The sequence below is a fragment of the Syzygium oleosum genome, unplaced genomic scaffold (assembly GCF_021117445.2).
Source record: "Syzygium oleosum isolate NSW1041296 unplaced genomic scaffold, Sole_v2.1 Sole_v2.28, whole genome shotgun sequence".
Lineage (NCBI taxonomy): Eukaryota > Viridiplantae > Streptophyta > Magnoliopsida > Myrtales > Myrtaceae > Syzygium > Syzygium oleosum.
This window is the reverse complement of record NW_026607512.1, coordinates 1,854,589-1,868,198: the sequence shown is the minus strand read 5'-3', so window position 1 is coordinate 1,868,198 and position 13,610 is coordinate 1,854,589. Positions and strand designations below refer to the sequence as shown.

The 13,610-nt window shown below is 41.5% G+C and overlaps 2 protein-coding genes across 2 annotated transcripts; one reads left to right on the top strand and one right to left on the bottom strand.

The window, feature by feature from the left end:
* The first annotated feature begins 1,165 nt into the window (after positions 1-1,165).
* On the top strand, positions 1,166-1,667 carry LOC115677547 (uncharacterized). Its single transcript, XM_056303701.1, has one exon. It carries the CDS (start codon positions 1,302-1,304, stop codon positions 1,626-1,628), a length of 327 nt encoding a protein of 108 aa, XP_056159676.1. The 5' UTR covers positions 1,166-1,301; the 3' UTR covers positions 1,629-1,667.
* Positions 1,668-8,606: 6,939 nt separating this feature from the next.
* On the bottom strand, positions 8,607-12,203 carry LOC115675352 (GDSL esterase/lipase At3g09930-like). The gene is made up of 5 exons (XM_030597962.2): positions 11,791-12,203; positions 11,417-11,674; positions 10,279-10,550; positions 9,232-9,529; positions 8,607-8,999 (listed from the first exon to the last, which is right to left on the bottom strand). The coding sequence occupies exons 1-5, from the start codon at positions 12,092-12,094 to the stop codon at positions 8,791-8,793; spliced, it is 1,341 nt and encodes a 446-aa protein (XP_030453822.2). The 5' UTR covers positions 12,095-12,203; the 3' UTR covers positions 8,607-8,790.
* Between the last annotated feature and the right edge of the window lie 1,407 nt (positions 12,204-13,610).

The following is a 13,610-nucleotide window of genomic DNA, read 5'->3' as shown; positions in this document are numbered from 1 at the left end:
CTTGAATCTTGTTTTGGGTGGGCGATTTTTTTCTTTTAGTAAGAAGACTTAACTATTATTGTTTGTTAGGAGAATAAAAGGGTCTATAGGCTACAGAAACTCGCCTTGTTGATGAAGAGAACTTCGAGCTATAGCTAGGGGTGTCAATGGGTTGGGTTGGGTCGGGTTTCCATGATACCCGACCCGACCCGAAACTCACAGGAATGTGCTTAACCCGACCCGAACTGGCCCGAGGCCCGAACGATATATATCCCAAAAGATCGGGTCGGGTCGGTCCGGGTTGGGTTTCGGGTATTTTTTTTTCCCTCTTCGTCCCTCCACCTCCCTCTGTTTCCAGGCTCACAGAAAAGTATGAAATGGAAACATTCCCAATTCAAACAAACTTCAAATATCTAAATTTGTCACGATCCCTTCGTACTTTGATTAAAAAGAATTTCTCTATTGTGATTGCTATAGCGAACTAGATCTTGATTGTTTAAAGTATCTAAGGAAAAGAAGAGCCACATTTTCACTCTTGTGAATACACCTAGCGGTCGATCCAAATTCGACTGAACAAAAACATCAAAATTTACAAGTATGGGAAACATGATACTGAGACTTTTCAAGTAGAAGATTACAGTAAAAGAGAGCAATCAGCTTTACCCCATTTACAAAATGCTTTTAGCCATCTTCAATCCAATCAAAGTAACATTAACAACACCCACAAATCTTGACTTCCTAAACAAACCCACAATCTCCTCCACCTTCACGTGACTACACTCCTCAACGACCACCACACAAGCCCCGCCAACTAGGGGTGTCAAAAATACCCAAATCGCCCCGACCCAACCCAAACCGACCCGACCCAATCCGAAAATTCAAGGTATTTTCGGGTCGGGTCTCATTCATGTTCGGGCAATGAGAGAAATAATGGATACCTTGACAATTCGGTTCAAGTCGGTTTGGGTTGGTTCGAGTACCCTAATGACCCGAAATATATTAAATATAAATACTAAATAGGAAACTCCTCCCTCCTCCATCTCTTTTCTCACGTTCCTCAACAAGCTCTCCTTAGCCTCCGTCGCCGTCACCACCTTCACCTTCCTCCTAACCGCCGCCGCCACTACCCCAGATTCTCCTACGACTTCGGCCGCCGCAAGTTCCTCCCCTCGACAAGAAAGAACAAGCGCCTCTGGTCCTCCCACGCCTTCCGCGGCCTAGTCCTCTCCCACCGGCACTTCTTTGACTCGATCCCCGATCTAAGCCTCCTCCGCAACCACTCCAAGGTCCTCTAGGTCTCCGCCGGAACCGGCCACGAGGTCATGGTGCTGTCCGAGTCGGGCGTTGCCGATGTCACCGGGGTTGACTCGCCACCTCTGGTAAGCCGCGTTGGTCTGCACAATTTGCGCATCTTCGATGGGGTTTACGATTTGGCGTTGAGTGAGCATTTGGAGGAGGCTCTGTTCCTATCACGGTTCGCAGCGGAGATGGAGATGACAACGAGAGTCGGCGGGGCTTGTGTGGTGGTCGTTGAGGAGTGCAGTCACGTGAAGGTGGAGGAGATTGTGGGTTTGTTTAGGAAGTCAAGATTTGTGGGTGTTGTTAATGTTACTTTGATTGGATTGAAGATGGCTAAAAGCATTTTGTAAATGGGGTAAAGCTGATTGCTCTCTTTTACTGTAATCTTCTACTTGAAAAGTCTCAGTATCATGTTTCCCATACTTGTAAATTTTGATGTTTTTGTTCAATCGAATTTGGATCGACCGCTAGGTGTATTCACAAGAGTGAAAATGTGGCTCTTCTTTTCCTTAGATACTTTAAACAATCAAGATCTAGTTTGCTATAGCAATCACAATAGAGAAATTATTTTTAATCAAAGTACGAAGGGATCGTGACAAATTTAGATATTTGAAGTTTGTTTGAATTGGGAATGTTTCCATTTCATACTTTTCTGTGAGCCTGGAAACAGAGGGAGGTGAAGGGACGAAGAGGGAAAAAAAAATACCAGAAACCCTACCCGGACCGACCCGACCCGACCCGATCTTTTGGGATATATATCGTTCGGGCCTCGGGCCGGTTCGGGTTGGGTTAAGCACATTCCTGTGAGTTTCGGGTCGGGTTGGGTCGGGTATCATGGAAACCCGACCCGACCCAACCCATTGACACCCGTACCGCCGACCCTCATTGTCATCTCCATCTCCGCTGCGAATCGTGATAGGAACAGAGCCTCCTCCAAATGCTCACTCAACGCCAAATCGAAAACCCCATCGAAGATGCGCAAATTGTGCAGACCAACGCGGCTTACCAGAGGCGGCAAGTCAACCCCGGTGACATCGGCAACGCCCGACTCGGACAGCACCATGACCTCGTGGCCGGTTCCGGCGGAGACCTAGAGGACCTTGGAGTGGTTGCGGAGGAGGCTTAGATCGGGGATCGAGTCAAAGAAGTGCCGGTGGGAGAGGACTAAGCCGCGGAAGGCGTGGGAGGACCGGAGGTGCTTGTTCTTTCTTGTCGAGGGGAGGAACTCGCGGCGGCTGAAGTCGTAGGAGAATTTGGGGTAATGGCGGCGACGGCGGTTAGGAGGAAGGTGAAGGTGGCGACGGCGACGGAGGCTAAGGAGAGCTTGTTGAGGAACGTGAGAAAAGAGATGGAGGAGGGAGGAGGGAGGAGTTTCCTATTTAGTATTTATATTTAATATATTTCGGGTCGTTAGGGTACTCGAACCGACCCAAACCGACCTGAACCGAATTGTCAAGGTATCCATTGTTTCTCTCACTGCCCGAACAGGAATGAGACCCGACCCGAAAATATCTTGAATTTTCGGATCGGGTTGGGTCAGGGCGATTTGGGTGTTTTTTCACCCCTAGCTATAGCAGCTCGCCATGTCAATGAAGGGTGCTTTGAACTACCAACCTCGATGGACACGGGCCTGGGGACTTAGGCACCGATACTAGGGTCACGGTCCCAACCTTGATGGACCCGGTCTCGGGTGTAGGTCTTAGACCTGGGTGCTGTGGACCTAAGCCCGACCTCAATGGACTCGGGGCCCGAGAGGAAGATATTTGGGCACAAGCACCGGGGTCTTAGGCCTGGCCTTTGTGGACCAGGGTTGGGGCACCGAGGAGTCGTGCAATGGTATCGTGGTCCTAGGCCTAGCCACGGGCACTGGTGTTCCGAGCCCAACCTCTGTGGCTTGGCCTTGATGGATCCTAGTGGACTCGGCCCAAACTTGGGGCCATTGTCAAGGGTCCGGGAACCCCCAAGAACAAGTGTTGGGGTTTTCGTGCTCAAATGTAAAGTTTCTGGTCCAAGCGTCAATATTTAGTAATATTTTGCAAAATGATTTTCGATTTTTTAAAGATTAAATCATTTTCTTCAATTAAAGTATTGATTTTCCATTAAATTCATTTTCCTAAATGATTTTTTTTTTGTCAAAAATTTCCTAAACGATTCAAACGCGGGAAAATGAGGAAAATATTTTCCCGCAAAATGTTTTTCGCGAAACAAACGGAGCCTAGAAGACCTTCCACTTTGTCTTTGATGAAAGACATGTTGATAGAGATAAGAACAGTAGAGGTGCCATAACTTTCGTGCGGCGCTCACTTGAGTGCCATAACTTTTTTTTCGCTCACTTAAGTGCCATATCGGAGTAAAATCGATCATTTGAGTGCCATTTCCGGCAAACCTTCCTACATGGATTTTTTTTATTAATTTCCCATTTCGACGTGGATTTTTTTTTTAATTGTCCACGTCAGCGCCGGCGATGTCGCGTCGGATTTTCCAGCAAGGCAAATCGCGGATGACTCTTAAGTGATCGATTTTTCAAATTTGTGACACTCAAGTGAGCGCCGTACGAAAGTTATGGCACTCCTAGTGTACTTATCCCAAAAATGCTTATACACGTGTCCATTGAAGGAGTGATTATTTAAATATTTGGGAAAATTATCAATTTAGTCTTAAACCTATTGTATGGATGTCAATTCAGTTTTAACTTTCCAATTTTGTCAATATAGTCCAACACATTTGCACGATATTTAAACGTAGCCTTTCTTGCCAATTGCCGTCGCAAATTGCGACTTGGAAATCAACAAATTGCCATCCTAACTTTCCACTTTGGATTGCCGGCCATGACTAAACACCACGTCAGCGATTTTTTGTGGCAATTGGCGGGAAAGACTACATTGGAAAATTGCTCAAAAATTTAGGACTACATTGACAAAATAGAAAAGTATGGCTCATTAAGTGGAATAATTAGTTATTGATAAGAAAATTATGATAATTGTAATTGCATTATAAGACAATCCACTCAAACCATTGGCAAATACATATTTTTTTGTCAATTCTAAATGCATCAGAATTTCCAAAGAAAGAAAAGAAAAGAAAGGTAAGAAATAATCTTAATATGGACCTGCAAGAGATATTATGGTTAGTTTAAGGTAATAGGGGGCATCGAAAGTCAAAAAATGGATGGAAAAAGGCCTTTTTGCATTTATCCTTTTCACATAATTACTCATTTAAATGTTAAACCTAACCTACTTAATTATATTTGAGTTGATGCGAGTAAAATAATGAGAGAGTATGACGGGTTTCTAGATTCAAGGGTCGTACGGTGGTTGAGAAAAAGAAGAGTCGAATGATATTATTTATAATTAATACTACTTATGTATTAGTACATAATAATTGTTTTGATGATATTTTAATTTTGATCTTTGTTGAAAATTAAATTTAAAATATTTTGGATTTTCTATGTAATGGGCCTCATTCATGAGAAGTACCTAGTTTTATAAATATGGTACCTACTTCTATTAATATGTTTTATAAAGAATTAATTAATGCAAGGCATTTGTCTATGTGTGACCCTTATGGTAAAGTTCAAAATGAATTGCATTGATTGGCCCTCCTCAACCTTTTCGTTTATAAATAAAAATGTTTTGGATATGGACAACAGGAGTGCCATAACTATCGTACGGCGCTCACTTGAGTGCCACATCTGAGCAAAATCGATCATTTAAGTGTCATTCCCGGCAAATTATCTTACCTGGATTTTCTTATTAATTTTCTGTTTTGACATGGATTTTTTTTTTAATTAATTATCCATATCAGCGTCGGCGATGCCACGTAGGATGACCGACGTCCACGTTGGATTTTCCGGCAAGACAAATCACCGATGGTACTTAAGTGATTGTTTTTTCAAATTTGTAACACTTAAGTGTGCGAAAAAAAAGTTATGGCACTTAAGTGAACACCGTACGAAAGTTATGGCACTCCTAATGTTCTTATCCCCGTGTTGATACTTTGCGTTTGGAAAGGAACTTGATGGAAGTATATCCTCAATGGATCTGTTCAGTCGAAAAGATCAACATGTGCAACATGAGGCCATAAGGATACAGTTGGATATGATTGACTCCCATTTGTGGAAATTTGGGCGACGGCTTGTGATCTTGCACTGACAAGGAAAATTCTATTAACTTTCAAATTTTGTCAAACTTGCGCATCATATGTTCAGCAGATATGCGCGAAAGAAGAAACTGGGAATCGCTCGCAGAAGCCACTGATGATCGAATGCTGTTGTCATGGTGTCTTGTCGTGTCGAATTAATGGGACAGAGAGTTTGAAGCAATGGATCTATGTAATCTTCCACTTCTATATACAATCATCATCATGGTCACCCTTTTCTTTTTTTTGGTCTGATAGTCACCCTTTTCCACTAGTACGGTTTTGACCGGTTTTTTTTAATATAGTTTTGGATGGAGGAGGAGGGCCTCCTCCTATCTCGGTCTCGTTTCCTACTTACTGTATCATTGAATATGCGGCATGTGTCAATTTATACAAAAGAAACCCTTGTTTCTCTTTCTCTGTCGCTCTGTTGTTGTTTGAGACGTGCAGCAAAAGTGCGGTACGCTTCAAGAGCGAGAACACAAGTCTGCACCAATTAATAGTATGAGGTAATGAGTTATGACCTGTCAGAGATTTTTAACCGCCCCACATCAGGTACTTTCGTAGATGTGCGACTCTTTTGCCTTATCCACTCTCACACGTGCATCTCAAAATTCTCAATAATCACTTCCTATTTTTACCCATGTCTCTCTTCCGACCGGACCCAAAAGTGACTGAAATTTTCACTCAGATGATGATGGTCAACAAGACCTCTTCATTGAGATGTGCAGCAAATGTCGATGAATCATTGAGAGCCCCACCTAGCAATCAGCTTCTCCGATATCACCTCGGTACCTCCTAACTATGGAAAATCATGAAAATGAAGCTAAAAGTTTATGCGAGTTCACATATTTAGTTAAACATACATTCTCTCATAAATGCAAATCAATGAGTTATGGGCATCAACTATATATTATTTACTGCTCAACACCATATTGATTCTTAGGAATGGGCTCTTTCGCCTAACACCTTCACACGTTTATTTTGTTAGCTGTCAACTACCTTGCACCCACCATCTGTGGCCTGAATTCAACTGGTAAATATGTATGCATGGAACTACATCATAGATTTAATTTACATAGGACCGATATCATCATAGTCACTGATATTGTGGACTTCACAGGATAATTACCAAGTCAGTCAAAAACCTATTATACAAATACCAATTTAGTCCTAAAATTTCTTATATTGCCAAAAGTCCTAAATATTTGTGTAAAATTTTAATATAATCATTCAGGCCAATTGCTGCCAGAAATTGCTTATGTAACATCTAGCCATCGCCAGCCGTTCTACGTGGCATGCTGGCGTGGATAACTTTGTTCGAAATGACATCTTACATGAGTGATTGCCGGCGGCAATTGGTCGGAAGGATTACATTAAAATATCGCGTAAAGGTTTTCGACTAAGGCTCCGTTCGTTTCATAGAAAATAACTTCTAGGAAAACATTTTCCAGATTTTTCGACGTTCCTTTTACGGAAAATAAACTAATCATAGAAAACATTTCCCTCAAAGGAGAAAAAACCTTCAAAAGTGTGTAAGTGAAAATAATTTTCCATATCTTCTTTCACCTCATTTCCTTTCACAAAACACATTTTACTTTATTTTTATTTTTTCTTTTTTTAACAAATCAAATTTTTAATTAGTTTTAATATTTTTCCTTTTCTTCTCTCTTTTTTTTTTTTCTCTTCTTCCTTCCTCTGTCGGTTGCCAGCCGCCGTGGCAGGCAACTAGTCACAAGCAAGGCTCAACCTCGTTCGCTGGCCTTGCTCACCGGCCTCGAGTGAGGCCGAGCTCGAGGCCAGCAAGGCTTGCCTATTGCTAGTCGCTGTGGCCAGTGACTGGCAAAGGAAGGAAGAAGAGAAACAAAAAAAGAAGAGAAAAAGAAAATAAAAGAAAAGAAATATAAAAAAATTGTTAAAATAAAAAATAATTAAAAATTCGAATATTTTTTTAAAAATAAATTTAAATAAAAATTATTAAAAGGAGTGTAAGGAAGAAAATCCAGTCAGATTTTTCATACCGAACGGCTGAAAATATTTTCCACTTTATTTTGAGGTTTCACACGAATAGCAAAAATATTGTCATTTTCCTAGAAAACGTTTTCCAGAAATATCATATTTTTTGCGAAACGAACGGAATATAAATTAGCAAAATTAAAAAGTTTAAAATTAAAATGACATCCGTACAATTAGTTCAAGATTGGATCGGTAATTTACCCTGGATTTTACTATAAAGCCTAGACATTCGATGACCATGATAGTGTTGATCCAAGTGGCGTAGGAAATTGCCCAAGCAGGAGATATGATATTGTTCGCGCAAAGACGAAATAATTGGGCCAAACATCACTGTGCGGCCTAGAAACCAAGCACGCATCGAGTGCATAGTCACCGTACGATCTACTTGGCTGGTTTTCAATTTTAGATATGTGGCCCAGATCCAATGATACGAGCAGGTCATCAATCCATTCACGACATCATCCCATGTCCACGTTGCGTTGATAGGTCATTACCGTTCTACGTGGGGGGCAAAATGATCACCTTTTTGAATATCTTCTGGTGTTCGACAGTTGATGCTTTTTATGATATAGAACACTAATTTCACTATAACTTAGCATTTTTATAATCAATATCTATGCTCGAGGGTCAACATGAATGTGCAAATGGTGCTCGCTTCATACCCTCAATGATCTAACGCGCAACTGAATAGTCAATATCTCATGTGGACATAGGAGAGAGTCCAATTCCGAACACATCGATTTACATATTCAATTTGACTCACATGTGCACCTCATGAACAACTCTTCCCGTCATATGTGAGCATTTTGTTTAGGTCCCCTCCCTCTTAATTGAAGTGTCCTTTTGAACTAACACATTTTAACTTGAATCTCCATCTCTTCCTCTAGACCGAACTTTGATGGAAATCCTTACTTGACAATTGCGCCGATCACAGGATTTATTTATTTGAGAAATTCATCGAACACCAATCCACATTGAGGGTCAATTAGTTAATTATTGACTCTCATATTGCTCAATATACTAGAGAGATAACTAGAGAGAGCTTAAGACTGAGCACATGTTCTATATTCAAAATTACCCACTTCACTAAAAAAATTTAAATCAACGAGTGTGGGCCAACTAATTTAAATTGGCGCATGCCACATCAACTTTTCGATAGAGATTTCGCTTGTCAATCTTGCACGTACATTATAATATAAGGTTAAAACTATCCAAGTGTACATAGTTATTAACACACAATACCCTCTCTCTCTCTCTCTCTCTCTCGCGTTTCCAATTCGAGACCACCGAAGACCATTCAAGGTTTTTATCCACACTGAAGACCGTGAATTATTGAGTAGTAAATGGGAATATATCAATCTATAGTAGCTTGAGATGGGGTCCTAATGTAGAAAACACAGCTCCCCAACCCTCCTGCGTAGGGTGCACCATGTCCCAAAAGAACATACCTCTCGGGTCCTTACACAGTTCATATTGCTTCTGCCCACTTTCATCCACACTCCCGCACGAATAACTGCTGTTTGTCCCCACGCAGCATGGTTTCAGCGGTTCCTGAAACTTGGTACTTGCTGGAAATACAGAAACATAACAAAGAACGACGAATAAACCAAGATTAGGAAATGGCTGTGGTTGTGCGTAAGTAGGTCTAGATTGTCCCATCGAAAAACTTAAGTTGTTTGGTGAGGGGAGACTGCGAGTACATAGGCCTGGTCGACCCAGTATTCCTTTGATGGGGTGAGATAAAACGGGTTAGTCGAGGAATCTAGATATTCAATACTTACTAAGTGCAAGACAAGTTACCTTTGTCATTAAGCACGGACATGAATGAGGTATAGAGATCGACGACAACGAAAGCAGGCGATGCCTGTGTCTGGTTGTTCAGCTTTGCGACCGCCTGCTGCAACAGCTGGTTATGGAAGGTTGCCAATGAATTTGCAGTCACATTGCAAGTTCGGAAAGAATCGAAGACGGTGCTCCGAGGAAGACATCCCAAAGGCTGTAGACCTGCAACGACTATCATTTTCACGCCCAGGTCGTGGATGCGTTTTATGTCCAAAGCGAGCTGGTTCACCACCTGTATTATGAATTTTGGCAAGTCCTGACGAGCATAGACAAGCCCTCAAGATTTTCAGCATCACCGCAGCAAACAGAGACAACCGACGAGACAAATATCTATGAAGTGTAACACAATGGAAGCATCGGTTAACATGAGAATACCGGTAAGTGACAATTGAAGGCAAAGCTAATGAATGTGCAGATTGGTTAGCAGTTCAAGATGAAAGCAAGATGTGCCTAAGGGATCGGGTGACTTCATCCACATCTTCTTTCATCAGTGAATCGTGCATTCCACGTCATCGGAAAACAAATTAAATTCCATCTGTGGTAGGCTTGAGTACTGTTGATAATCATCCCAACCGTTCCAATTCAACTCATGACTCATCGAGTCCATAGCTTTCTGATTTTATCTGATTTAGACACCCTTTTTTTTTTTGGCATAATGCACGAGTGTTCTCATATTTTGGGAGGATCAAACCATTAAGGGATCGGATTAGGTAAGATTATGAAAGATGGTGAGGTCGTGACTGAGTGAAAACCAATGCAATTAAGACAAGAACGTCACAGGATGGGCCACTGCGCATATTTGGTAGCCCAGATCCTGGCCGTCAGGTGCATCTCGTCCATAGTGCACCTTGTGAAGCTTCAGACATTTTCTGAGGAACAATGTTTTCACGCGAGAAGCGTTGTAACCAGCGCTTTTGTTTTTTCAAAATTCAAATATTAACTTCACTATCTTTACATAGTTAAATAGAAAATGTACTGTTCTCGAGATCCAATATGAGTTATTACCTCGTAAGAGCCACCCTTGGCCAAGTATGTGGAGTAGTCGTTGCCGGAGTTGGTAACGAGAGCGAGCGAAGACTGAAGATCTCGTCCAGTGTAGACAGATTGGGCGATGAGCTGTTGGAACCGATCGATCTGGAGTGTCATATTTGGCTGAGAAAACAGCGTGTCGAACACCCCCGTCCCTCCGTACGCAAAGTTCATTCCGTATTTCACATACTTGGACCCGACCTTCCTCCACCTATACGGGATTGGTGATCTCACTCCGATATGTGCAGCTGCATGTAATAACAACGACCGCATGTTAGAACATGTTAGAAGGGTGACAGAAAGTGAGGATCAGATAGATGTGTCGCCGTTTGTCCTTATCAAAATCAAAGCAGCCGGTCCTAATTCTTTTAATTGGCGATCTTATAGGTATTTGAGTTGGTTGTCAGATACCAGACTAAGTCCATGGCTACAATCGGATCAAGGACAGGTCATGCACGCCAAGATTCCGGCCGGATTTGGGCAGCTCGCAAGAACTTCTCACCTCAGGAAGTAGATGGGCCGAATATGTTGGACTAAAATCGACTGAAGCTTGTATTAGAATCTTTTGGTGGTCGATGGATCCCGTATCACAATCAGCTGTTTTTGGGGACTAACCAGTCAAAGAGAGAAAAAAAGAGTAAAGTAGTGGCCTCTTGGCATGTGATAATGGAAAGGTGGGAATCTGAGGGAAAGGTAGCAGGCTGATCTGAAAAGATAGAAGATAAAAGGCAAAGGCAAAACATTTGCAGAAAAAGCAATGCGAGAGGCCCGCACAGGAGGCACTACTGAGTAAGTGGCGAGACAAGGTTGAAGAGGAGCCCCACCACTTCATATTCGTATATTCACACTGGATTACTAGCCTCTTCTTCATGTGTTTTGTTCTAGAATGATTGATTAGTATGGTAATGAATCGCAATCATGATGTGATGTTCTTCCGTTTGTGTAGATAAACAAAGGATTGATGCAATTGGGATGACAGCACGTCATCCTGTCTTTTTAGCAATACGTCCAAACAAAACAGAGTTCAGTTCTCTCTTCCTGAATTGAAAGGTTTGTTCTTATTCATTAATAAACGCGGGGAACGGAGAAAGCTCAGAGGAAGAGAGACACTGACCAAGGAAATCGGTCAAGACCCGGCCGTCCGAGTATCGACCGGTGGGTTTGCCGGGGAAGGTGATTCCGTAGGGAACCTTCCACGAGTTTACCAAGACTATCGGGTTGTTCCCTGTGTCTGCGTACGAATCTCCGAAGACAAACATCTTTGTCAGACGAAACACGGCATGGCGGTCGTTGACATGCCGGACGCGATGGTGATGGTGATGGTGGTGGTGGTGGTGGTGATGGGAGGCGCATTCAACCAAGGACGGATGTCCTGCACAAAAAGGATTCATTCTACAAACCTCAGAAGTAATTTGAAACAAAGCGAACATTTGAGGGAATTAAGGATCGACTGAAAGTGATCAGAAGAGACGAGTTTTTATCGCAAACCTGAAACGTAAAGAATCCAAAGCAGCAGGGGACTGAACAAGAATGAAACTACTAGCTTTTGCATCACCATTTCTGAGAGAGAGAGAGAGAGAGAGAGAGAGGAGATTGAAGAAGGAGAAGGCTTAGAGGATGACTCTAGAGATGTGAACACTTCTTTGGAATGTTTTGCGGGTGTGCTTATATACAGGGAAGGTGGCGACAAGAAGGGCGCAGATGGCTTGACTTGATCTTTGTGGGATCTATTACCATCTTCGTTTGGTTTTGGTGGTGGTGATGCTGACTCAGGTGTTCTCGTGGGTGACATACTGAATCAGATTATCGTCGGGCGCTTGTTTCGCTCGGAAATCGCTCCTTTGGACCGTCTACCCGGCAGTAAAAAGTGAAAAACTGCAGCTTTACTTGCTTTGTTTCTGATTCAACTGGAACATTTTCATCGTCATATCAAATTTAAGTTTTGTCCTGAGCATCTATTAGGTGTGATCAACCATCACGGATTCAACCATCTTAGAGTCAATTAGAATTGCTTTCATTCATGGAAATGCGTTCGAAGGTACAATCGTAACTCGAATGCTAAGTACAGCCCAAATATGGTAATCTTCAGTGTACAAACGAATCTGTCCATGCTGCTTCAGGTCCGGCATATTCCAATCAAGCACAAAATCGATCTCCTATTCAGTTTTGACTTTGAGCAGCAGCTATTCCCTTGCTTCTGTAATGACCCGGTCCGACGAGGGCAAGGAGTGGTCGCCCAAGCTAGAGGGTCCGGACAAGGATGGGCTCCTGGCAGACTTCTAGGATGCCAAATGGGGCAGGAATGAATCAAACTGTGCACCGAATAGGTATTGGAAAAATATTAAAATAAGAATTGTTGTAAATCTGTTGGAATAGATGAGAAAATAAGGACAAATATCTTAGCCAAAGTAATATCAAATATCTTAGGCCAGCTCTTTGAGTACGAAACTCGGTGCGTGAGGCTTAGTGGCTATTCTTCCAATACAACAAATTTTACTCTTTACTCTGCACAGAATAATTGAGGCTACAGGAACAACATCATTATATGTAAAACCCATCAAATAAATGGAAAGGAAAGATAGAGTTTCTTGTTTTTGGTAGGTTTTTATTGTGATTTGAAGATTCTCTTTATAGACAAATAAACGAGAGAGTTAATAAAGAAATAAATCTAATCAAAAGTTACAAAATCGTTACAAATTGATTGTAGTTATAATTTCCATTAAAGTCGTTACAAAATTATTATTTTGAATAATTCAAAACCGTTGAAATATCCAACAGTGCCCACATATTTCAAAAAGTTTTGAAAAAAAAGAAAAATAAATGCTGGGCTAAACTCAATTTAATGTAATGCATCAAAACTGATGCTTGTTAGGCTATTAATCAAACCTATAAAGAATATATGTTCCCACAGATTTTAAAAAGTTTTGAAAAGAAAAGAAAAGAAAAATAAATGCTGGGTTAAACTCAATTTAATGTAATGCACCGAAACTAGTGCTTGTTAGGCTATTAATCAAACATATAAAAAATAAAATATAATTCACGAAATCATTGATGAAGTTTGAAACTTCTATGAACTAATAATTTCTTTTGTGAATTATAATTTTTACCAATCACATTACACTCCCAAAAACTTTGTTGTTCAAAATTCTCATAAGAGCGGTCTTACTCCACATTTATATAAGTGATTCCATTAAATGTATTTTGCAATTTAATACACCACCAATGATGGCTATGGCATTAAGAGCTTAGATCAACCTCTTTCTCATTGTAGTCTTGCACTATTCTCACCTTAGGAGGACAGAAATTTT